The 25,040-nt window shown below is 40.3% G+C and overlaps 2 protein-coding genes across 4 annotated transcripts; both read left to right on the top strand.

Annotated features, from left to right (window-relative positions):
• Positions 1-448: 448 nt before the first annotated feature.
• Positions 449-14,600, top strand: si:ch73-366l1.5 (FILIA-N KH-like domain-containing protein). Of its 2 annotated transcripts, none has more exons than XM_018756190.2 (4): positions 449-1,043; positions 7,742-8,093; positions 8,336-8,453; positions 13,186-14,600. In XM_018756190.2, exons 1-4 carry the CDS (start codon positions 678-680, stop codon positions 13,298-13,300), a joined length of 951 nt encoding a protein of 316 aa, XP_018611706.1. In that variant the 5' UTR covers positions 449-677; the 3' UTR covers positions 13,301-14,600. The 2 variants fall into 2 exon arrangements, with proteins under 2 accessions (XP_018611706.1, XP_018611715.1); XM_018756199.2 differs by lacking the exon at positions 13,186-14,600 and adding an exon at positions 12,086-12,639.
• A 1,876-nt stretch (positions 14,601-16,476) lies between these two features.
• st6galnac2 (ST6 (alpha-N-acetyl-neuraminyl-2,3-beta-galactosyl-1,3)-N-acetylgalactosaminide alpha-2,6-sialyltransferase 2) lies at positions 16,477-21,846 on the top strand. Of its 2 annotated transcripts, none has more exons than XM_018756759.1 (9): positions 16,477-16,910; positions 18,059-18,134; positions 18,486-18,657; positions 19,032-19,188; positions 19,421-19,559; positions 19,677-19,780; positions 20,501-20,584; positions 20,701-20,800; positions 20,883-21,846. In XM_018756759.1, the coding sequence occupies exons 1-9, from the start codon at positions 16,750-16,752 to the stop codon at positions 21,051-21,053; spliced, it is 1,164 nt and encodes a 387-aa protein (XP_018612275.1). In that variant the 5' UTR covers positions 16,477-16,749; the 3' UTR covers positions 21,054-21,846. The 2 variants fall into 2 exon arrangements, with proteins under 2 accessions (XP_018612275.1, XP_018612283.1); XM_018756767.1 differs by having other exon boundaries at positions 18,489-18,657; positions 20,883-21,239.
• The last annotated feature ends 3,194 nt before the right edge of the window (positions 21,847-25,040 follow it).

The raw sequence follows: 25,040 nt of genomic DNA, 5'->3' as shown, positions 1-25,040 counted from the left end.
GTAACATGCATGTGCTATCACACTTCAGGCCTCCTGGTTGGAAAGGGTACCAGTTAATTTCCCACTAGGTTACAGGTGTGAAAAGCATCACCTGTTGTCCAGGTTCGTGTAAATGAGTGAATGCAGTTTTTGACTTTTGAATGATTGTTTTATTTTTGCCTTTGCGCAGTATGCACATCTTTGCACGTTTAAAGCCCTGCTTAGTATAATATTTAGATAAATTATTAATCTGAAAACAGCAAAAATCTATTTACCACAAACTTGTTAAACCACACCCGTTGTCATTTCAGATTTCAGGATTTCATTTCAGATGGCTTCTCTACCCACACATGAGCGGGCAAATATCCCTTTAAAAAGGAAGGGCCGCTAGCCGATGGGCAGGAGTGTAGGAAATGACGCTCCATGTGGAAGGCTGATCTAGTGTTAAACCTCAGGCTTATCTCATTGACTTCAGGGTGCGCGCACGAGATGCTCCGCAGCGCGAGACGGACGAACGTATAATCTGCGCGCTCACGACAGGAACGGATTTGCTGTCCTACACGAGTAGTAGCAGCAGCAGCAGCAGCAGCAGCAGCAGCAGCAGCAGCGCACTAGTAATATCAGCGATCGAAAAGGGGTCTAACCGATTCCGCGATCACTTGACATTCTTGTGCAAAGAAGGCGTGAGAAAGTGTGCGATGACCATGGATGTGATGTTCGACCTCTCCTTTGTAGTGCCCGCGGTTTTATTCACTATTCTTGCAGTGATCTTAGCCTCATCGCTTCTCGGCAAGAACCGCGCTCCAGTCCCCAAGTGCGACCACCAGCGTGTGCACGACGCTCCCGCCGAGCGTGTCCCAGCAGAAGATGAAATCCGCGGCGAAGTGAGGCAGGCTGCTGCCCCTCGAGAAGAAGTTCAAGAAGTTCAGGCAGAAGCGGAGACTGGCGTCACAGGGGGCGATGAAGAGGAGCCGGAGGCGACGGCAGGGCCCCCTGTGGTGGAGAACGTGGGAGCTGTCAAAGAGGAGCCCCTCGGCGAAGCCAGGACGAAGGACGACGGACAGGTAAACTTAAGCGTTAAGGCGAAAACGAGACATCATGAGCTCATATGATATGTATACGAATCAAAAGGTGCGACGTTCTTGCACCATCATCATGCCCTGCTTTCTCAAACTGAAACATTTATATAAGTTCTTAATGTACAAAGCCCAGTCAGTTAATTGGTTTAACAATGGAGTAAAGTCCTGAATGCGTTCCAGAAGTGTAGTCGAGTGCACACTGCTCGTCGTGACTCCTTCCAGAAAGCGCTCCCAATCTGCTTGGAGAACATCATAATGTCGGGCTCAAAGTACCAGTACTAAACTAAAGTATTTCCTAAATGTGTTTCGCACCATCATCTCCGATTGTCCGCTTTTTATTTTCCAAATTTGACGGGCTACTACTTGATTGGCCCTCTTTCCAAGTGATTAAGATACTGGCACAAATGAAAATATTAAAGCTAATGAATGATGAATTGTCTTTTGAGAACAATTACAATTTGTTTATCATTCATTGTGTGCACTTTCAGGTTAAGTTAGCAGTTTTGCCTTTGTGTCAAGCTGTTCCCTCACCCTGGGCTCAGTATTGGGCACCTGCAGCGGCTCACCGCACAATCTGCTACAGTAGCCAAGCTGGTGACGGGGGGAGGGTTTCCAAACCAGACACCCAAGCTTCTAATGCGCTTCGGTGGCTTTTTCCATTCCTGTTCCCAATGAGCCCATTAAAAGCAGGAGTGCAGAAAGAATGTGCCTACCATTGTTGTAATCAGAGAGGTTTGCACAAGGCACACACAGCCACACTCATAATGCAGTGAATGCTCTACAGGCACCATCTATATTTTTGTTTCAAACACAAGCTATGAATGCATTTGTGCATGTGTGTGCACTCCCTTGAGGCTGTGTGGTTAATATAGGGCAAGGTGATGGGTCAGCTGTGACATGGGTGAGAATGATGCCTGTTGCAGCAGGGCTGAGGTGTCAAAGACCTGTTTCAGGTTTGCCTGACCAAGACTAGTTGGTCTCTGGGTCTTATAACTTTTCTCTACCTAGCTGAGAGGTAAGATCTTGGCCAGATTCGACATGCACTCTTGGTGTCAGGATCAGCTCAAAATATTTTCATATCAGTGCAGTAGCTTTGCAACTGTGTTTCTTGGAGCCAAGCCTGCACCTAGTAAACATTGTATTGCAGGGAGCAGTGATAAACCCTCAGCATTGTCTCTGTTATAAGGTGTCTTGTGTGGCCATCTGCTTGACAGAAGGTGGTCAGCATGCATTATTGCTTCCAGCTCATTAAGGTGTATTTTATAGCATGGTAGCATACATGGAACTTTCATGTCCAGGGCCTACAGAGCTGCTCTTGTTGTGTGTGCATTTGTTATTCGCCTGGGTCTCTGCCAAGCTGTTCCCTCCATAATGAGGACAGACGGAGTTTGATTGTCGTAGGGGTTACTGGGTGGCTGAGGGGCCATAAAAAGTAGACATAAAAATGGGAGTCCAAACTAAATTTCATCGTTGTTCTTTGAATTTACTTCCTTCAGTTTCTTTGCTAGCAGTGTCTAGTGTCAGTGGAGTCCTTCGTGTATTTCAACATGTAATGCATTGGAGCGTGTTGAAACCTTGTTTTGTGAAAATTGTTTCACACATATGTGTAAATGTTAACTTTTTTTTTTTTTTTTTGGCACTTGCTATGCCAGTCCTGAGAAATGAGTATTAAAAATATAACTTCACATCCATATTTCAGTTGTTGCTATGGACTCTGCTTTGGTTTCACGTCTATGACAGAAAATGCCCACCCCCCTCTTTTAGCACATGTACTTCCCAGGGTACCCCTCCCCCAGTGGCACAGCAGATGGCCTGAGGGAGCAACTGGACATGTTTTATTGGAGAGCAGTATGTGTGTCAAACTAAAAAAATATTGTGGGTACAAGATTTTCTGCCCATTTGATAATGGGGAATTGTCATGCTTCTGTTACACCGCTTTTGACAACATTCAGCAGTCATATAGTATGTTGACTCTTGATATACTGAAACAGTACATTAGTTACACGATCAAATACACCTACAGGAAAAGTGGTGGAAAAACCCTAATTAAAAAAAAGTTTTGTGAGCTGAGATCTAGGGTCTACCCTTGAACCATGAAAAAGAGTACAAACTGCTTTGCAAGTTATTAATCAGCATTGGCATTTTTTTATCACTATCAGCTGCAGTTACTTTCCTTCTCCCAAATTCATCTGCCCCTGTGGTAAGATCCTACAGTGATGTATAGACCCTGCTAAGAGGACCCTTTGTGGCATGTCTGTGATCAGGGCCTGAAACAACTGCCTCTCTCAAACCCATACAACTCTTGTTGCCCTAGCTTTCTTACACCTTAACCTGGTTTTGATTGGCTTGTTGCATGCATTTTCTGTTGATCTTGGGAGGGGGGGGAGACCTTGTTCTTACCTCCAGACTCGAAGTACAGCTGTTTGATTGTGAGGGAACTGATTGTAAGTTGCTTATGCTGGAGACTTAAATTTTCCTATTCAGGGCAGTGGGAATCTCTCAAGCCAGGGGTGACTAAGCTTCCATCACTTTAATGGAATAAGGCCTGAAGTATTCACTTTACACCACTGCCCAGAATACTCTATGAATCCAGACCAGCTTCCTGAAGTTGGCGTCATTCTTGGAGCAACGCACACCATAAATGGTCATTTATTTTCGAGAGAGAGGTGAGGGGTTTCGCGTAACCAAAGCTTGGCATTTGCTCTCAGCATACATAGTTCTGTATGAACAGATTTCCTGTCTACAGTACAGTTTTTTTTTTTTTTTAAATGGTTTACCTTGAAAAGGGACCATGCAGCCTTGTGTTCTCAAGTAAGGACTTCAAATTTAATTTCCATACTTGAGATGGAGAAATTGGTTTGTTTAATCACTCTAGTTATATTTAGGCTTCTACTGGTATGACTGCAATAGTACTGTAGAGAAGCTGTGATGAAAAGGACCATTACTTTGCAATAGTGTGTGCTCTGTGGAACATTCCTCAGCTCCTTGTTTCTCTGTGTTTGTTAGTCTCCAGCAGCAGTCTGTGATGGAATCTGTTTGGCGGTTTTCTGATTGGCCAGCTTCCTTCTGACCTTGGCTGTTAGGAATTTCCCTTTTGGAGCTCAGCCACTCCCTTGCTCCCTGATGTCAGTTTTCCAGGAGCTTGAATGGAAGCTGTTAGAACAGTGAGGCTGGTCCTTAACCAGCATTACCTTGGATGATCTATAAAATCTCCTTGGTTTCCAACACAGTGATAGATGTTCTCAAAACATTCTGGTTGTTGTGGCTAGTGACCTATGAATTGTTCCCTTGCTTTATAATTAACAAAGGGGGTGGGGGATGATGTGGTAAGGTCCTGTTCTGATGCTTTTTTTGGGGCTTAAGACTTCACCTAATTGTATTTTGGTTACTTCCCATACTGACGAATAAGGGCTGCAGAGGTTGTTTTTTTTTTTTTTTTTTTTTTCTCCTTCCCCCCTCCCTCTCCCCCCTTCCTTCTGTTTTAGGTCAGTGCTAAAACTCAAGTTGTAATGAATTATTGGAGGGGAGTGCAAGAAGAGTAATTCAGTGAGAACTTCTCTAATTCTGACAGGTTAACCAATCTGGCAACAATGAGTCCTTGTGCAAAAATGATACATCACTCTTCTAATACACAAGATACTCACTGAGTCTATTCATGGTAAAAGAACAGTGACCTTGTGTTCGACTACATGTGAGGTGTAAATGTTCATGCACAGTAACTTCATCAGCATCACAAGATAAAGCCTTTATTCAGCCACTACTCCGGCATTGTTTTTGCTTGCTTGTGTACCTTATAATATTAAAAAAAAAAAAAAAAGGTAGGTGGGTATCAGAATTTGTCTATCCTGTGTTTTATGCACCTACTTGAACCTTGGTGCAGCAAGTTGTAGGCAACAAACTAGGTTTACTTGAGTCACATGTCTGCAGCTGTCTTTTTCTTAATGTAATGCATAAATTGTACTCTTGCTGAGATGTATATTGCTTTGGACAGAATCATCTGCTAAACGAATAAATGTAAATGTAAGCTACAGAAATGGCAAGGTTAATAAATGGTGTGGCTGTCTCTGACACAAGAGGGGGTTTTTGACTACATGTCTTGGATTTCTTTCCTGTGAGATTTCAAGGGGTTGATTAAAGGTGACATGCAAAGTAAGACACCTCTAAAAGAATTGTAGGGCTTGGCCTCGCTGCGGACTACTGAAGTTAAATCGTTTGACTCCAAGTTCAGAAATGCAGTTGAGAATCTAGTTCTTACCCTTTGAAGCCACTGGGGTCTGTCTTCCCTCTTCAGGTTCATGAGGCATTAGTATGACTCTAAGGTAACTGAAATTGAAAATTCATTCTTTAACACTACATTTCACACTTTTTTTTTTTTTTTTTTTTTTTTTTTTTTAAAAAAAAAAAAAAAAGTGTTGCTGCAGTGCTAACAGTTCTTGTGAATGCTATAGTTAGCAATTAAGATTTATTTGAAAACCTTTAAAAGCCCTCCTTTGATCCCTGTGATCACAAGCTTCTGCACTATGTCCACATGGCTACATTGTTGTAGAAACTGTCCATGCTCTTGCATCAGGTGACACATTCCTTTAAAATTAATGACTAACCAGCAACCAAAAGGTCTACACAGAAAAATAAAGGAATTAACATCTTAATGGTCAATGGCAAAGAACTGGGACACTACTGAATGTTGAAAGAATGCCTTGTAATATTGCATTCTGGCTTCCTGTGGTGTATTTTCATCTATAGGGATGGTCATAATTTTTAGTTCTACAAACTGGTGTGGGGTGGAGTACCATGGGCAAGTGCTTGTTCAACAGAGTTCATTTGTGTCATAGCTGTTCAGTTGTTGCCTGTTCTCATCTGAAAAGACAGCTGTGTACTTAGCCAGCAGGCCTTCCTCTATCCTGCACAAGCTTCACATTCCCCAGGGACAAAGCTCATTGGCTTTTGCTTTATGAGTCCAGTCAGTTGCAAGGACTAGATTTGGGTTTCAGTACATGGCCCTTCGTAACTAGTTTCAAAACTCCATGATTTTTCACCCAGCAGTTTGAGACTGGTGCTAATGGGAATCAGAAGAATGGGTTGTCATTGTAGCCAGGCACGTATCATCTCAGATGTACAGGAGATGACTTTCATAACCAATGAGGCATTCTGGATGGTTTCCTCCTGCAAGTCATATTCAATAATGCTTTTAATTGTCATGTATCCCCCTAATATACAGTATCTATAGTCATAGGATGGATCTGCCAACAAACAAATGACAGCATTTCAGAGGACTCTCAGGGTGTTACTTGTACTACATTCACATTTATTCATTTAGCAGATGCTTTTCTCCAAAGCGACATGCATTTCAGGAAAAAAAATACAATTTGTACATTACATTAGGAGAAAGGCATAGTTGGAGACATGTAATTAAGTAAACTTAGTTTCTTTTCACTTTATGCACAGATGTTCATCACACAAGTAGGTACTTAAAACTCAGGATAGATGAATCCTGATTGCCTTCCTACAATTAAGATACACAAACATTTACATGCAATACAGGAGTCTGGTTGGGGTGTAGTGGTTGATCAAGTCTTGTAAATAGCTAGTAGCAGTGCTATTGATGCATCTGTAGGCCATAACCAGGGTTTTAAATTTGATCTGGACAGCTATAGGAAGCCAGTGCAGAGAAACAAGTAGAGGAGAACACTTTGGCAAGTCAAACACAACTCATGCAGCAGCATTCCATATCAGCTGCAGAGGTTTGATGGCAGTAGTGGGAAAGCCACACAAGAGTTGGAGTAGTCCAGATGGGATGTTACTATGGCTTGGACAAGTAGTTGGGCAGAGTCAGTTCTGAGGTAAGGACAGATCCTGCAGCTATTATGCAGGATTTATTTGCAGGTCCGGGTTGTGGCTTTGATGTGCTTAGAGAAAGATTCACTCAAGTCTATAGTCACTCTTAGCCAAGGAGGTAGGCAAAATGAGTGAGTTTTCCAGTTTGATCAAGAGATTGTGACAGGAGGACAGGCCAGCTGGGAGGTACTACAGCATGTTATTCCTTTGTTTATTGGTAACTGTTCACAAGCAGTGTTTCCAGATTAAACATCTACTATAATCAGATATAGCAGATGGGAGGAATGTGTGTGTTGCATTTAACCCATTAACCTGCTGTTCACTATTTTTAAATTAACCCACTGTAACTCCCCTCCTGAAATTTTGAACCAGCAACACTTAGTGCATGTTCCTTAAACATGGTACTAGTTACTGACAAAAAGACCAAGCTTGAGGTCTTTAAAGTTGTAGCAAAAACAGGCTGAATAGGGAGTGTTTATGCTGTGGGTCTGGAACATCCAGAGGGTAGACTGAATGCCACTGTGGTGAGGAGTGACAGCAGTCACACTGTTCTCAATAGAACAATCATGTATGCTTTCAAATGGCAGGAATTTCAAATGTTAACTGATTGAAAAAATATATTTTTTGTTGAATAGATTTGGCAGAGTATTGTTTTTAGCATGTTTTGCTAGCTTTAGGATAAGCATTAGTGTGCTTGTTAGCTTAACACCTATGTTCCTTGGCAAGGTAGACCTGAGTATTTTTTTTTTTTTTGGGGGGGGGGGGGGGGGGGAATATAAATGTTTGAATGGATGACAGCTACTAACTTTACCCTTAAACCCCCCTCCTTTTTTCTTGCCTAATGACAGGAGACCATCTTAAAACCAGTATCTGCACCTACATGGAAGGAGGAACCCAATGCTGAACCCATGCTTGCACCTGTCCTAGAGAGCCTGCCTCCCCCTGACACTGAGAAAGAAATCAATGCTGAAGCTACCCCTACAGCCACTTCTGGAACAGTGCCACCCTCTCAACCTGAACAAGACCCTCTCTCTGAGCCTACTGCATCTGCTAGTTCTGAATTACAGACTCTTACAGTGCTCACCCCTCAGTCCACATTTGAACCTTGCCCTGAACAGATCCCAGAATCATCCCAGCTCCCCCTCCAAGAGATTGCAGCAGAGTCCAGTCCAGTGAAGGTGCCAACCATGAGAAATAATGGTATGCAGTATGAACTGAGACCTGTGTACTTACAGTATGTTCCCTAGAGGCAATGCTAGGAGCTGTGGTAAAGTCAGTAGCTACAGATGTAGGTTCAGATTGCAGGAGTGGGGTCTGCAGTTCTTCAGAAAAACTTAAGAATATGCAGAAGTAGTAAATATCTACTTGTCATGCCACTTCCTGGAATATGGGCTGTACTTTTCAATGATGCTATTCACATGGTCTTCCCTCTTGCCCCACAGATGCAGCACCACCTTTGTCACAAGAGGAGGAAGAAGCTCTGAAGTATGTCCCTGGGAAGCTTAGAACTAGCCAGTTTGAGAAGCTAATGACCAAGGAAGAGTTGGAGGAGGAGCAAAGGTTTGTGAAACCCTGTCTGGCATCATGGCTCTTCCTAACCTTCTATTCCTTCCTTAGGCTAGCTAGTTCCGGTACTTCTGAGTTGCTGCATTTGGCTGTTCAGACTGCCACTTTAAATCCTAAGTGTTGACTTATTGTATGCTTCAAAACACACAGTGGATTATCAAAAGAATGACCAAGTGAAAACAACTTAATTCTTACTGCTGCAATTCAAGCAAACACTTTATCCTCATTTGTGAAATAACAGAACTCGTAAGTCTTTGTCCACTGTAGCAATGTTCTCATTAGCCTATGAACAGTTAAGTCCTGGAAATAACATTCATTTCACATCAAAAATAACTTGGAACCATCTCTTGTCACCATTATGACAGTTATTGCTTCCTTAACACTAGTTTGGTTTAACAAAATTGAAGAAGATGCCGTCCAGCTAACACCAGGTTTAATGCGGTTTGGTTAATATCCCAGTAAGGGCTGAGTAATGACTGTTTAGGATGAAAATCTGCATATCAATGGCACACAAGAACCAGGACTGGCCTCTGCTGCAATAGCCTTAATCTGTGTCGTTACCTAGTCCTCACTTGTACTGTAGTTTTTCTCCAATATTTACTGCTTTGTCACTCAATGGGAAATGATCTACATTAATCTCTGGCTTAATGGTGTTAATTTTGTTCTGTGAAATTGCCCCATTAAGTGAATTTCTGTAATGAGGGGATCAAATTAACTCCCCCAGGGAGAATGTTAATCATTTCCTGGATGAAGAATGTATCACCTAAAATTTAATTACAAAAACCAAATACTGTATTTTTTTTATGCTTGACAATGAAACATTTTATATTTGTAACAGTGTTTATAGCTTGTCTTCTAATGTTATACTGTCATTCTCTTCTGCACCATCAATGAATTTTTTTTTTTTTTTTTTTTTTTAAAAATAAAGTAGGATTGCAGTTGTCTGAAGTCCCCCACACAAGCATAGGGTCTGAGACATACAAATACACTGGACAGACACCTCATGGATATTTAGTGCAAATGATTCTGATATGAACTACAGTTTAGGATTAGTCTCACTGTAAACTGCACACACTATACTGTTAGAGGTGGTGTGAAGGATTACTAACATCTGATATTAGAGCATGTGAGAGTGAGATTAAAGCTTTATTTATGCTGGTATAAGGGCATTCATGTCATTAAAGTTATTATTGTGGGCATGTTCCGTTGAACATGTAACCAAGGCAACACAAAGGGAAGAAGGACATCACTGTTTACTCTTTCCTGGAAGTAGGAGACTGTGTGACCAGAAACTATAGTGCACATCGCTTTTCACAAATCTCCATACTAGTTTGTTAGTTTTGCCTTAGTGTTACTTTTAGAAGTGCAATATTCCATGAAGGGGTAGAAAGAACCCTTCAAGACTTCTGGTCATAATTTCATAACGAATGGATACTCTCCATTTGGTCACTGAACCAAAGAATGTTTACATATCAGCAGTGGTGCTCTTCTGAAATTGAGTCTGTTCTGTGTTGCTTTTTGTGACTAACCAGACTGGAGTTGCAGTAATTCACAGACCAGTGAGATAATCAGTGTAATGGATTTGATTAACATGAGCTGAGTTTGTGGTGACTATGGGGACAAAAATGAACTTGGCTAGTTTCACCGACTCTTTTATAAAGCAATTAAATTTTGAAATGTCACTGCAACAACACTAATTTGTCTTGGGCAAACAGTTCCCATCACTCCTGTGTCATGAGATCTCTGAGGTATAAATTGTGTGATCTGATGTTCATACTCTTATAGCAATGATGTTGTATTGAACGCATGGCAATTCCCCCGCCTTCTCCTTTTCAGTGATTTGCCTGTTTCGGGTCCCTTTTTTCATTTTCCTGTGGCAGAGCTTTCTTGCACTGCAGACTTGGAGTTAATTATTTGACCCAGTGCATGGCTCTTATAGTGCTAAGACTTCCTGTATTTAGTTTTACACATGCAAAAATTCAGTGATTGTGACATGTATTTGTATTTTTTGCTCCAAACGTGACTTAATTCCATCTGTTGATGGAGAGTGGTAAGGAGGGGAAATTGTTTGGAGCATGATGTATTCCAACAGGGGAATTGTACTTAAAATATCCACACAGCTTTCACGGTGGTAGTTTGTGCTAGTCTGGCACATGGACAGGAAGTGTGCTTCCACTTCTAATGCTTCCTGAAAATAATCTTTTCAGGTGAGCCACAACAGACTGAACAGACAATGGCCACTAACATCGCTACATAACTCTGAGGCAGGCATTATGTGTGAGGACAGCTGGTAGCATAGTGGTTTTAGTTGCTGCCTTTTGAGCCAAAAGGTTGCAGATTCAAATCTCGGCTCCCGTAAACCTAAATTGCTAAGAAATACCAAACTGTATAAATGGCTAAAGTAGCTTAGCATTGTGTGTTGCTTTGGAGGAAACTGGATAAATTAAATGTATATCTTTGCAAGATGGAAATAACATTTACAGTACTCCATATGTGGGTGTACACACAACTAATTGTCAGGGCTGCCATCATTCCAACTCAGAATTTAGACACTACAGTATACAACTACTCAATGCTATGTTCACTAGCAAGTTATGGATTTCATGAAAATAAGTGTAGCTCCCTGACTCCATGGCTGAACACAGAGCCATCAGGGTTCATTCATATGCAACCTGAAATCAAGATTCACATTTACAATGTAAAAAAAAAAAAAAAAATTGGGTTATCAGTTTCTGTAGCTACAATACTGTACAATGAGCGCCCTCTGTTGACTGACCACCATTTAGGTGTGGTGGTGTTTCACAGTGCATAAACCTTCAGAAAAGCTGTGTACTCCAAAAGGTAAGGTTTGAATTATACAAGTAATACTGTTAAAGGCCCAGAAGTGGTTAATCCATTCAACTGCATTACTTGCAGCATGTCTTTAGATGGTGTTGACAGTATCCCCAGAACTTTGAAGTGGTTTTTTTAAATCTGCAAAGAAGCAGAGGCCTGTTGTCAGTAGTAATGAGCTGTCAGTATTGTGGTGCTGGATACAAGATCCATGAGAAATAAGTGGTTTGTTTTCTTCATCTGTTCTGTCCTGTGCCAGCTATCACTTCAAGAGTTGTACAATGCTTCATAACATGACTAACATCAGTCTAACACATTTTAGGTGGTCCAGCAGTAAACCATCTCAGCAGCACTATTTCAACTTCCCTGCCAGTATTTCCGTCCTTGGGGATGTTCACAAAACATCTTCTCGGACTTACTCACCTTTCTTGTTTTGGGCTTCATTACTGATTTGATTTGGGCTGGACTAGGCTGGCCTCTGCTTGCTTGTTAATGCTGCACATTTTCATGCTGTGCTCCTCCTGCACCTGAAAAAGGGCAACGGTGAGTTGGACTTGATTTACTAAAATCACAAGTGTGACATGACAACTGGGCTTTCATGTTTCTTTTTAAATGGACTTGGCAAGTACTCTTCTGAATAATGTTGGGTGAAGCTTGCCTTTTTGCTTAAATTGTCATTTTACATGTATTGCATTGACAGTAATTATAAGCATCTAGTTTTAATGGGGGGAAAAAATGCAGGGGTGTCAATATAGAAGTCAAATGTGTTTATCGCTGTCGTATTTGTTTTTCAGAAAGGAAGAGTAGGCAATTTGACAGCTGCTCAGCTCACTCTGAGGAATAGTCTTGAAGGCCAGCACCTTTTCAACTGGTTCACTGTGGTTATTGTGGGCACAGTAACTTTCCGACAGCAGCAAATACAGTTCTCACTTCTGCTTATGGACTTCTACAAAGGCGTGTCTGCACTACAATAAACATTTTCTCTGGATTGTGTTCTCCTTGGTTTTTACAAGATCTGATGACCAGGAGAGGGAAAAAACAAGTGTGGGCTGCAGGCTGCTTTGCTTTTCTATCTCAAGCTTAATAAAGAAAATTCTGAAATGGCCACAAATTTTGAAAGATTTTCCAGATATGACTCTTAGTCAGCCAGTTCCAGACACTTAGGACATTATATTGGGTCTGCCAGCAGTCTTATTTGCAAAAGCTGTCTTTCACACTGCAAGCTTGTATTAATGGAAAGTTAATATTAAAAAAAAAAAAAACCTGAAATACATTGATTTGTGATGTGGTTTTGTTGTAGAAAACTGAGGATGACAGTTCATGAAATACAATGTAAGATGTAATTTTTTATTTTTTTTCTTTTTTTCCCCCTTGGAAAGGCTTTTTTTTTTTTTTTTTGTTTTTGGAAATGATTAAAAATCAGGTTGACCACAATTTGTGTCCTGGATTTTTTTTTTTTTTTTTTTTTTTTAAATCACCTTCATTGCCAGTATGTGTGTAGATAATGATGTACAATTACTTTCTCTATATGTGAAACACTTTGCCAAAGGCCTTCCTGAAGAAAATATCTATACTTTATCATTGTAAATTGACAGAAGGAAAAACTGAACTATTTGTCAGTTCTGCTTCACTGTAATTAAAATTTTGCTTAGTGTTTCTACAACATATATCTGGAGTATTATAGGTCGTGTGACTTTTATAAATATGTGGTGACTTGTGAGCTGGACTGTCTTGTGACATTGTGTGTGATGTGTGGTGACTCTTGTAGTCTCTGCTGTTGTACGGCATGTTGCTCATTGGGGCTGGCTTTCACAGTGGCTCAGCTCAATTCCATGTCATGTAGGGTGTGAGTAACTGCTGTGCTCAGAACTTTTATTTGGCTTATGTGTTCTAGGGTACAAAAGGAACAACTGGCTGCCATTTTTCAGCTATTGAGAGACAACAAGGAGACCTTTGGAGAGGTTACAGAGGTGGACGTGGAGGAACAGCTCAAACTCTACTCCATCTAGACCCCGATGCCCTTTACCAAAAGTAACATGGAAAGGAGGGACTGGTATGAAAGTAGGAGCTGGTGTCAGTGGGAATGCAAAGGCCATAAGATAAGACTTGAACGGTGGTTCAATCCTTACAGTGGACCTGTGAATATATATTTTGGGGTGGTGGTCACAGACTTTAGTTCCAGCTACTGTTTTTTTCCTGCTTATTCAAAGTACATTCACAGTAGAGAAAAGATCAAATTTGCTATAATGTAAATGCAATTAAAGGGTTTTTCTGATTCATGAAAATATCAGGCTACTGAGAATATCATGAAAATGCTGAGTGTTTGGTGTATTCTTGCTAGAACTGTAACGAGTAGAGTGTACCGATGTCGTCAGCAAGGTCTTTGAATGGAACTGGGACCTTTTACCTGTTCTGTTGACAGTTTGATGGAGAAAAATAAGTACATATCAGTTATTAGGGGAGTACATCACTAACTTCTGGTGGAATTTGAAACGGTGTTAATTTCGCACTGATCCGCTGTCCCTTTTTTTAAAAAAATAGACGTGTGTGTGTGTGTGTGTGTGTAGACTGGACTATTAGGTACAAGATGATATGCTTTCATTAGTCAGCATTAGCCTCATGCTTTGTGCACATGCTATGAAGAACAGTAACAGCACATTAGTTTGTGCAAATGGATATAAAACTCTTGACATTCCTCTTAGCTTGCATATTTTACACAAAACCCAGTCAGCAGTTGTCGTCAAATTTGTTGGCATCCAAGCAATTGTAATCATGTATCTTAACATTAAACAAATAGTGCTAATTTTATTAGTTTCACTGACAACTTTAAATTTGAATTTTTTTAAAAAAATCAAAGCTTAGCATTTTGTATAGAAAAAAGCTTGGACAAAATTATTGGGACCCAAAATTCAGTACTTAGTTGCACAACCCCTGACTGCTTCTTATAAAAATTAGTTTTGTCCTTCCTTTGTATTTATGTCCTTCCATAGAAATTTTTCCTCACTCTTCAACTGCAAATATTTCTTATTCTTCAACTCCTCAAATGTTGGACCTGACATGTTGATCCAAAATGAGCTCTAACATTTTCAGGTTTCACAATGCCACATACATATATTCATTGCCCCAGTCCCAGAGGCAACCGAGCAACCCTGTGGCATTGTGAAATTGAAACTGGATCTCAGTCAAAGGTCCAGAGTATTTCAGCAGAATAATGATGCAAAACATAAATCCAAAATCATTCAGGAATGATGCAGCAAGTAATTGACTGATTCTTTGATGCCAATGATTTTGTCCAAGCCTTTTTTTTCTACACAAAAATGCTAAGCTTTGATTTTTTTTTTTTTTTTTCCAAATCTGATTTAGTTTTGTCAGTGAAATTAATAAAAGTTCTGTTTTTTTTTGTAAGAAATATGGTTTAAAATTGGGTGGCAAATTTCAACACAACTGTATCTGGTGTTTCTTGTTTGTGGTGTTACCTCACTGATGTTCTTTGTGGCTAGAACAGCATTGCAGAGAGGAGGCTGTGCTGACATTTCTGAAGTATAAGTGTCTGTCTTATTTCAGCTTCCAGATTAACCCCTACAGTAATGAGTGAAACAAACTTTAGGTGATGCTTATCTGTATGTTACACAGTTTTTTTTGTATGGATTTTATTCTGTAGAGGAAAACTTACAAGGGGCACTATTAACAAATTTCTCATTTTTTTGGTGTAGTTGGATTTAGATGCTGTTAGCAACAAGGGAATAATTTAATTACCATAGAACTGCAGTTGAAACAAAATCATCATATTGTATGAATACCATGTGAACTTTTTTCCCTTTGGCTGCACTGCTACTTAAATAAAATGTAAGGCTATAATACATTCTGTGTTCATTTTTTACATACTTGAAAAAAATCTGTCATCACTGAGTTCTTTCTTTTCCTGACTGGTTGGTGATCACAGGACTGGGTTGTGTGTTTTGTATAAGCTGGTTGATCAACAGGCACTACCTTCTGCTGGAGATTGATTGATTTAATCTCAGGTTCTTATGTGTTCCTCAGTGATAACAAAAACACTTTAAAGGTAATCTCATTCATTTTATACCTATGAGAGGCTTTTCAAAGTCTATGAATTTACCATCTCTCCTCCCAAACTTCTCCCCTGTACTTTTGTTTAGTATGGTGGTTTTAGTCCACTGATGGGTAGTGAAAAAAAAGGGGCCCAAATTGAGGTGTTTGGTTGTTCGCCGAGCTTGACATTTAGGTTGCAAACATTGTTTCCACCCATCAAACTATATATAAAGGAGGAAGCATCCAACACAAATCACACAACTTGCGCACTGATGATGTCACCTCAACTGGTGACGAAATGTTTGCAGCCTAAATGCCAAGCTCAGCGAACAACCGAACACCTCCACCATCTACCCGAGCTACGAAGACCACCACTATTCTCTATGACCCTTGGGCCCAAAATTCTTTGCTTCCATGGAAACATAAGAGTTACGTGACTAATATTGTCACCTGGGACTTCAAAACATATATGTATATACAGTTCACATATACAATGTTGATTTCGATGTGATGTATCCATTGTATCAACTGCACTGTTCTAAAACCTGGTGTGCTCCAGCAGTACACAAAATTAAACGTTTAGGCCACTTTGAACAAAAACCCTGGGAAAATAATAAAAAATGAAAATTCACAGAATGATGACAGAAAAGATAACACTGGACTGTAGAGCTTGTACCACAAAAGTAAGATACTCTACCTGGTATGCAAACAAAATCAGCAGCTGGATAAACAGTATCTAATATCACTTTTGCAATGCTAAACAAGAAATCAGAGTTCTACAAACCCTTGATTAATTTAATTCTAACTTAACACACCAATTTCAAGGTTTATAGGGTCCCCATTTTCCAGCATTGCCAAATGTTATTCGATTAGGTGCAGCACATATGTCTGTATTTATCCACAACAAAATTTAAAGTCGAAACCAAAATCAGTATATTCTCCAGTGGTATACCTCGCAAACTATCGGAGGCACCGAAATCAAAGCAACCGTGCTCCACTAATTTATGAACAATACTGGGGGGAGCACATTAGTTTAATGATTAAACTAAACTTGAACGGAGAGCGCCCCCCTCCTTGTTACACCTATGACATGTGTTTTGCAGTCCCCTAAAGCACTAAAAGCAGTACATCAGTGCGTTACATTCGTACGGTCATCTGCAACTTTTTAAAGTCTGAAAAGGATATAAAAAAGATTTTATAATACAGGTTGTATCAATGCGCAGTAAGGCTTCACGGTTTATCTGTGTCACTGTAGGGCGTCTCTGTTCGCACAATGAAGCGCGGCGGATGGGAACTTCCACCAGCTGTCGATTAGAGATATAATGACACTCGAGTTCATCGACTGCCCCTGTCTGCTACTCCTACTGTCGACGCTACACGGGATTTTAAAGGCGGACGTCGCGATTAGATGCGGATTTTGGGTTTTTCCGTGAGCATGAGAACTTTTTCGCGGATATGTGTTTTTCTTGTCCTGGGCGTAAGCGCTGCCTCCTTGATAACTTTCATTTGTGGACATTATTGTGTTAATTTCGTATCTAGTGGACGTGGTGCGTATCCCGCTCGATTAAGGTAATTATCATGTCGTTATGTTCTTATTTTTTCATTTCAGCTCGGGCGGTTCAGCTTTATCCTGTTCCTTTTTTCCGAACTGTTTTGAATCATTTTATTACCCCAGTGAGTGGCAGTAGTTTCGCATTGATTGGGCAGAAACAGGGTATGCCATGATACCGTATGGTGCGTTTATGATACTTTTCTTTATCCATAAAAAAAGAATTAGTACTTGCACTAACTGTGTGTATGTAAGCTTTCCCCCCAATTATCTATGGGCAACATCTTGCAAAGCGTGAACCTAGATACAAGAACTAACGTCTGATTCAAAACATTTTATTGAAATAATCGGTTAGGTCAACTCATTGTCGTGTATTCTGTCATTTTAATGAATCTGTACGTAACTCGGAAGGTAGCTAGTACTAAATGAAGACTTCCAGTCAGATAAACGCTTCATGATTAATAACATCAAGATGTTGTTCTGAACTCATTGTTGTGTGCTGTTTTCTGTAGTGAGGGGGTTATTTAATATACTTGTTGACCCTGCCTGGACACAGTTCTACACGTTCTGTCGGAACTGTTTTGTGTTAGACTGAATTATCTTGTTCCTCACGTACAGGAGGAAGGAAGTTGTAATACTAGTTAAGGAAAACGGTACCCGGAAAATATGGATTTCACTACCAATACTGTAAATTTGTGAGCATTTCTGGTTGTTGCTGTCATTCAAAGGTTAGAAATTAAATAACAGAACGTGTACACTTAAAAATCCTATAAATCATGGTTATGGAAAATAAATTCCGTGATTATGATATGCACCCTAAGGCTTAAATAATATACGGAAGTGATAGTGTTTATATATATTTCCTGGTCTTTTCGTAGGCGGTACTATGTCAGTCACAAGCTGAAACTCAATGATTCCAGACATTGACGAGACATGTCCTCCTTTGTACTAGATTCCTTAGATCACAAAGATTTCAAAGCCTGTAACCTCCTTAGGAGCCATGTGAATGCACCATCTATGAAGTTATTACAATTATTTGCACAACTAAATCAACTGTAATGCCATTTTCCCCCTGTGTGCCTGTTATACTTTCCTCCAAAAAGACTAACTTTATACACTCTGAACAGCTTAAGATTATCAGCAAAAGATCTGGCTTTGACTGTTTCAGACAGTTGGTGCTAACCAGAGACTACAGTTTCCAGTTTGTGGACCATGAGAAGAGAATCAGGGGACAGAGCAAGGAGGTAGGCATCCTCCACAACATCACAGAAGGTGTTTTTCCTTTGCCTGCTAATCAACAAAAGGTTTCAACTGGTAACCTAGTGGTTTAATTAAATCTAAAAAGACCTCCTTGTACAAGCATAGTTGTCTATTTTCTCAAAGGACTTGTACGAAGGAGTGCAACAGCACATTTTTCCACTGCAAAGAGAACTTGTCAGTAAGCAACTCTGCAACTTTTACCCTTTGCACCACTGTATAGTATTTAAAGAAGCAATTTACATGGTTGGTTTTTTTTTTTTTTTTTTATATGGGTACTAGAGAAGGTGATCACTAACTTCATCCACCTGATGGCCAAAGACTGTCTTCTCCTTTAGCAGAGACCTCTGTGCTCTCTCAGATGGATGGTTGAGAAGGATGTGGTTCTCAGACAGTACTTCAACTTCTCTGTGCCTGTCCTAATGTGGGCAACGGATCTCCATCCCTCAGTGTGGCACCGATTGCAGAATCACTGGCCTCCCTATGGATGGAAGGGTTTGCCCCCAAATGGTAACTCCCAGTATTTTCATTGACTTGCTGAACTAGCTATAGGATGACTTGATACATTTTATTAATTTAGCTGACACTTCTATCCAAAGCAACTTAGTGTTAAGCCACTTAATTATTTGCCTATTTATACAGCTGACTAATTTTAGTGGAGCAATTTAGCCTAAGTACCTTTCCCAAGTATACTACAGCTTGAGATGGGATTTGAACCTGCAGTCTTTAGGTCTAAAGAAAGGAGTTCTAGCCACTATGCTACCAGTTAAGGGTAGGAAGGGGCTCATGGTTAACTTCATCAGTATGTCGGTATTATGGCCTGCTATGCATTTTTCATTAAATATTAACAATATTTGCAACTTCCTCCCTGTTTTTCACTACAGTTGTGAATGCAACGCTGACCCTCCTCAAAGACTCAAGTGGACTGCTGTTTGACCGTGGGTCACTTCATTGTGTGCGCTGTGCTGTGGTGGGCAATGGTGGTATTCTTAAAGGTTCTAAGCAAGGCAAGGCCATCAACAGCCACCACTTTGTATTCAGGTGCATCATGATTCAATAACCATTTAATTTCTGTGAATACCAAATAGATGATTTTCCTCATGAGTAAACAAATTTTATTTGGTAAGCAGGTAATGTATGATATGAACATTTATTTAAAAATAAAGTGGTAGACATCTAATTTTTTTTGTCACCGGAGCCAGCGAATTTATGTTCGTAGTTCCACTGCAATAAGTACTATGGGAGCTGAATAACACATTACTTCTGGATGCAGGGTCAATGGAGCCATAACTAAGGGCTTTGAGGAAGATGTGGGCACAAAAACCAACTTTTATGGTTTCACCACTAACACCATGAAGAACTCACTCCTTTCCTATCAGGCAGCTGGTTTCAACAAGGTGCCACAGGGTCAGGTACTGGGAATTTTTTTTTTTTTTTTTCCTCTTTTTCTTTTTAGACATCCTTAATTTAAAGATACTTCCAAGACATTAAGCTCATTCAGTCTGTCCTGTCTATGGCTTTCCTTCCAGGATGTTCACTATGTGTTTATTCCCGCTGATATTCGGGACTATGAAATGCTAAAGGCCGGAGTCAAAGGTATCCCTGTGATCTCAGGGGTGGATGAGGGTGACGAGTGAGTATTCTGAAAGAGGTCATTGGAATCAGGGTTCTGTGTGTCAACAGTGTAATTCTTTTGTGGTTCTATATTGCAGTCTTTGAAAGAAGTTGACAACTGTAAAGTGAAAAATTTTTTTTGACCTAAAACTTAGTGTTTTTTAATGCCCTTGCACATTAAAGTGCAGCCACAGGGTGTTGCTGTTTCATGTTTCCCTGTCTAGTTGATCACAGCCCCTGCTGGCCTACATCATAAGTCTGAAAATCTATGCTTGCTTACCAACCTTGCATACCACCATGTGCAAAAATTACGAGGTCAGCAGACTTTGAAAAGCTGTATGTCAAAGTGTGTATATGCTGTGTCTGAGGGATAATGATATGTATGAATGACAGTTTATATATCAGTTTTTACTACACTGCAGACACAGTATAACATAGACAAGTGTTGGGCCCTGTTGGCTGTCAATATACATGGTTACAAAGGGTAAAAGCAACATAAAATGCAGTCAAACATCTTGGAGCCCAACATTAGTGTGGCATTGAATCACTGGTGTATTATTTTTGGCTGTTGTAATGAACACTGAAACTAATGGCAAATGCTAAAGAAGAAAAATCTGTGCTGTGGATAATCCATTATTCAGAAAGCATTGAAAAATATTCCTTATTTTATGGTTTGCATGACTTTAACAACCATTAGATATACCCATTTTCTCCAAGTCATAAATTCTGTGTTTACCAGACCATCGAGATACTTTGGACATTCTCCTGCACTTCAAAAGTTCAAAATGCTTCACCCAGATTTTGTCACTTACATCAAAGAGAGGTAGGAATATAGCAGAATGTTACTGTCTGTTTCACAAGACAATGCTAAATTACCTCTTGTGAACATTTTGGAATATGTTGACACAGAAGTTCCACTAAGACGAAAAAATTCTGCAGGTTTCTGAAGTCACCACTGTTGGAATCCATGTTTCCTAACCTGTACATGCCAAGCACAGGTGCGCTGATGCTTATGACGGCCTTGCACACTTGTGACAAGGTGAGCACAAACCACGGTCTTGGATTCACCAGCAATGTTAGTAAGTAGTGAAACTACATTTTTCTTGCTTTTGTTCCCTCAGGTTTCAGCCTATGGCTTCATCACCAAAAACTACCAGAATTTCTCAGACCACTACTTTGATAAAGTGAAGCAACCCCTTGTCTTCTATGCTAATCATGACATGTTAATGGAGTCAAGATTATGGGCAGATCTCCATGCCCGGGAAGTTATGTGGCTGTACACAAGGCCATAGGCCATGTGAGCCATTTCAAGACTTAAACTTTCAACTCAGCTTTCAGTGAAGGCAAGAGTAATAGTGATGGGTTGAACCTCTTTTCCTGAAAGCAACTGAAGAGCTAAATTTGTAGACAACTTCATATTATGAGCAGTTTAAAACCTTGAGTCCACATAGACCCTCACAAAGACAGTCCCTTTTTCCCCCACTTTAAGTCTACCGCCAGCCATTGATTTCTAAGTTTTGTTCTGTTGCTGTAGGAGTAGCATGTCCCAGTGCGGGTTCTGTAAGTTGCTTTGCAGTGCTAATGCACTTCATTCTCTCTTTATGCAAATAGGACAAGCATCACTTATGGCCAACAAAAACAGAACTCCCAGGTGTGCAAAACAGGTTACACCTAGACCACATTCTGGTTGGTTTAAGCCATAAAATGTAAGAGGAAACCTGATTATAATGCAGGAGAACATCTTTGTAACTTGACAAAATACATAGGATAGAGGTGGAGTGCATTTCTCAAATTTTAGACGTGCTATACTGTGACAAAATTCTTAATCAGCTGTAACATTTTAAATATTTGTACCACACAGCTGTGTGGAGAATTCCATATCTCCTCAGCAAGCATACAGTAACTTGATAAAAACAAGTGACAATTCTGGCTGTGACTCTTGTAACTACTTTTCTGTAAGTGGGATGTCGGGAGATTGTGTTCAACTTCTAATAGACAGTAGTGCTTTGAACAAACTCAAACTACTTATTTTAATGTTTGTTCTACAAATACACTGCTCTTTAAGATTCATTTTCAGATAAATGACAGGACAAAATGTGAATTGTTGTCCATTAATTGGAATTTCTTGGGATTTTTTAAACTTGTTGCTTTTCAGTGATTCACAATGTTAGTTACTGGCTTAGTGTACAAAGCTATTTACCCATTTATATAGCTTTGTATATACTGGAGCAATTCAGCATAAGTATCTTGCTCAAAGCTACTAGAGCTGGAGACATGAGCTCTAACCACTACCTGTTTCCATTCACTTGCCCAGTTTGGCTGACCAGATCCTGTATGCAGTCATACTGGCATTTAATCATACTTAAGTCATCCACATTTTAAAAAGAGTCAAAGGTATGAAGATCTATCTTGTAGCATTTATTTAGCAAATGCTTTTCTCCCAAGCAACTTCCAATGAACTCTGTACTCTTAGGAGCCTACACACCTTATTCACCAAGGTGACTTATACTGCTGGATACACTACTTACAATGGGTCACTCATCCATGCATCAGTGAAACACTCTTGTGCCACTTGCATACCAAGTACTGTACTAATAGTACAGCAAACAGTTGCCTATTAGTACAAAACAAAGGCTAATCCTTTAAACCTGAGTTCCTGTTAGGGTAGTCATCTGAAGGTTAAAATACAATTTTCTTGATTGACCTCTAGCCAGGACTAGCAAGGCCATTACTTCATACTGATTTTCAGAAACTAACACTTAGAACATGATTCCTTCTAAATCACAAATGGAAAACATTTTCATGAAGGGAAAAAAAAAGTGCACATGCTGTCTAAAAAGGAATATGATCTAGCAATACTGCACCATAAAGGGTGGTTGGTGGTGGTGTGGTTGGCGCTGCCTTTAGCTCTGAAGGGTGCCTGTTCTATCCCCGCCTAAGGCTGTAGCACTCTGGAGCAAGGTGCCTGCCCAGTATCCTTGCCCGGTTGTGTGCCTGGGTACCTAGCAGTGGCCCTCCGATGGACTGGTGTCTTGTCCAGGGTGTGGCCCTCCCTAGCCCTGTGCCTTATCTCGGGGATAGGCTTTGGCTCACCGTGACCCCACTCGAGACAGGCAGTTGTTGAAATTGTTTGTGTGGTTGGTTGATGCTGTGTGCAACACTCAGCTTTTACCAAAAGAATACCATGATTTGCGTTTGCACGCTAAACAGCTGGATATTTTACGTTCCATACTGTAACAGTACATCATGTAAGGCGGTATGTATTTAATGATCGTTACTTTTCGTAATGATTATGACTTTTATTTAGATTGCGATCCCCGTGCTTTTAAATATAGCAAAGTAATTTAAATTTGTTTTTGTAGACGAAACTAGGAGTTTTACATTGCATGTATACATTACAAACGAGTAATCATGCAGGCTGAATGATGTACAGTATAGAATATTTCATAGGAAGACTGCTGCAGTGCTTTAAAGGACCCCGCACAGATCTGTATGAAATCGAAGGAAAGAGGAGGGCTGCCAATGGGAGGGACAACGCCGGCTGTAATACTGCTACATACCCGGACAAGTGACGGTCAGAGCGAGCGAGCGCAGCTCCACAGTCAACAACTAGCGGGACAGCGGGGGCTTCGTGTTTTAACTGGATCGGGTGCCCGCAAGGACGGAGATGAACGAGAATCCGCTTCGGTTAGAGATGCGGACCCGCACTTCGGAGAGCGCATTACTCGTACCTAAGTAAACCAGAAACACCGACGCTTATTACGAACGGTTAACCACTGGATTTCGGTGTTCTTCAAGCCACCTTGAGGTGCTCCTCGCTCTCAGAATGGTCGCACGGAGCCAAAGGTGAGTTATTACAATAATATTCACTTCGTGAGGATGTGAAGCCAACTTAGGCACCGGTAGGTTCGAAACCGCTGGAACTAGTAGTAGTGGCGCGAACGGATGGCTGTGCGCGTGGCCGCCCGCGAAAGCGTTTCTGAGGCGATCATTATTAACGACAGAGGAGAGACATGTCTAACACCTCAAAGAGTTACAAACTTTTAACTTTACCATCTGATACCGGTTTGTTTTGTGCTCCATTCGATTCACTCACTGAGAGAATGACAAGAACTTAAGGCTAAAGTGGTGATTAAAACTAATAAAACCAGTAAGCTAGGCTGGGGGGTGACAGCAGTAGTAGTAACACCATGGAATGGTGCAATTTAATTATCAATGAATACTACTGGGCAAAAATTTGTCTTTGAAATATTTCTCAACAAAAATACACTTATAACACTTCTTAGTCTTATGCACAGTGTCACGGAAAAGATAACCCAAAGTAACGAATGCACAATCAATCCTCTCTATCCAAATTCTTTCTTTTTTACGTTTTATCTTTACAAATTTTTGTTTCTGTATAAATATAATCTCGTTTCAAAATAAACCAATAAGCACACACGTCAAAAAATGTGACCTTAGTTATATGTTAGGAGGAACACTTACTTCGTGGTGTCTTGATGATACGCGGATTAATTGAAAATGTAAGATTTAGGTGGGGTTGGTGACGTCATTACGCATTTCCGACCAATTAAATTCCTTTGCGAGAGTGATAGCTCAGTCTCTCTTACAGAGGAGTTTCCTGGCTTCCCTCTCATCTTTGTCACAGCTGGATTTTTGGAACAATGGCTTAAACTTTCCTCAGTTATTCATCGTTATTAATAATTTTCTGGTTATCTGACACTTTCATCCAAAGCTAGTACTATTTAATCAATTCATTAAACTGAATATTTAATGGACGTAACTGAGTATCTTGCTCAAATCATGTTCTGTAATTTAAGAATTATGAATTGGGGCTTCAACAAACAACTTTAAAATGACAAGTCCATCACATTAACTGTTACACTATCTGGTGTTGAAGATGTTTAATTTTTAAATTAATCTTAATTATTTAGTAATGACATGGATATGCTGGAGCTGGATGATAAATGTGGCAGAGTGCATTTGATGGCCCCTACTTACTAGCATCTAGAGCTATGAAGTACTTATTCTTGAGTCACTTTCTCATCTGTCTCTACATTCAGGTTCAACTGCCCAACTTGCGATGCTGGAAATGCAGGTGGAAGTAGCAACTCATTTACAGCCTTCGTCTGATGGATCACAATCCAGCAAGGTGCTCCCACTTCGAGGCCAGCTGTCAACTACATGATAGCCATTTCCCCAACTGAACTGTGGGAGCCAAAGTCAAGAAAAAAGCATGGCCAACATGTTCTTGCTTTCCAGCTGACAACTGAAATTCA

The sequence above is a fragment of the Scleropages formosus genome, chromosome 8 (genome assembly GCF_900964775.1).
Source record: "Scleropages formosus chromosome 8, fSclFor1.1, whole genome shotgun sequence".
NCBI classification, from domain to species: domain Eukaryota; kingdom Metazoa; phylum Chordata; class Actinopteri; order Osteoglossiformes; family Osteoglossidae; genus Scleropages; species Scleropages formosus.
This window is presented reverse-complemented; position numbering and strand designations above follow the sequence as displayed.

Excerpts from the sequence above, each read along its gene's own strand:
- si:ch73-366l1.5 (XM_018756190.2), top strand. The coding sequence starts at position 678 with ATGACCATGGATGTGATGTTCGACCTCTCCTTTGTAGTGCCCGCGGTT. Across the intron at positions 8,094-8,335 it reads GCCAACCATGAGAAATAATG|ATGCAGCACCACCTTTGTCA; the intron begins GTATGCAGTATG and ends CTTGCCCCACAG. Across the intron at positions 8,454-13,185 it reads GAGTTGGAGGAGGAGCAAAG|GGTACAAAAGGAACAACTGG; the intron begins GTTTGTGAAACC and ends TATGTGTTCTAG.
- st6galnac2 (XM_018756759.1), top strand. The coding sequence starts at position 16,750 with ATGCGGATTTTGGGTTTTTCCGTGAGCATGAGAACTTTTTCGCGGATA. Across the intron at positions 19,189-19,420 it reads AGCCACCACTTTGTATTCAG|GGTCAATGGAGCCATAACTA; the intron begins GTGCATCATGAT and ends TTCTGGATGCAG. Across the intron at positions 19,781-20,500 it reads GGGGTGGATGAGGGTGACGA|ACCATCGAGATACTTTGGAC; the intron begins GTGAGTATTCTG and ends TGTGTTTACCAG.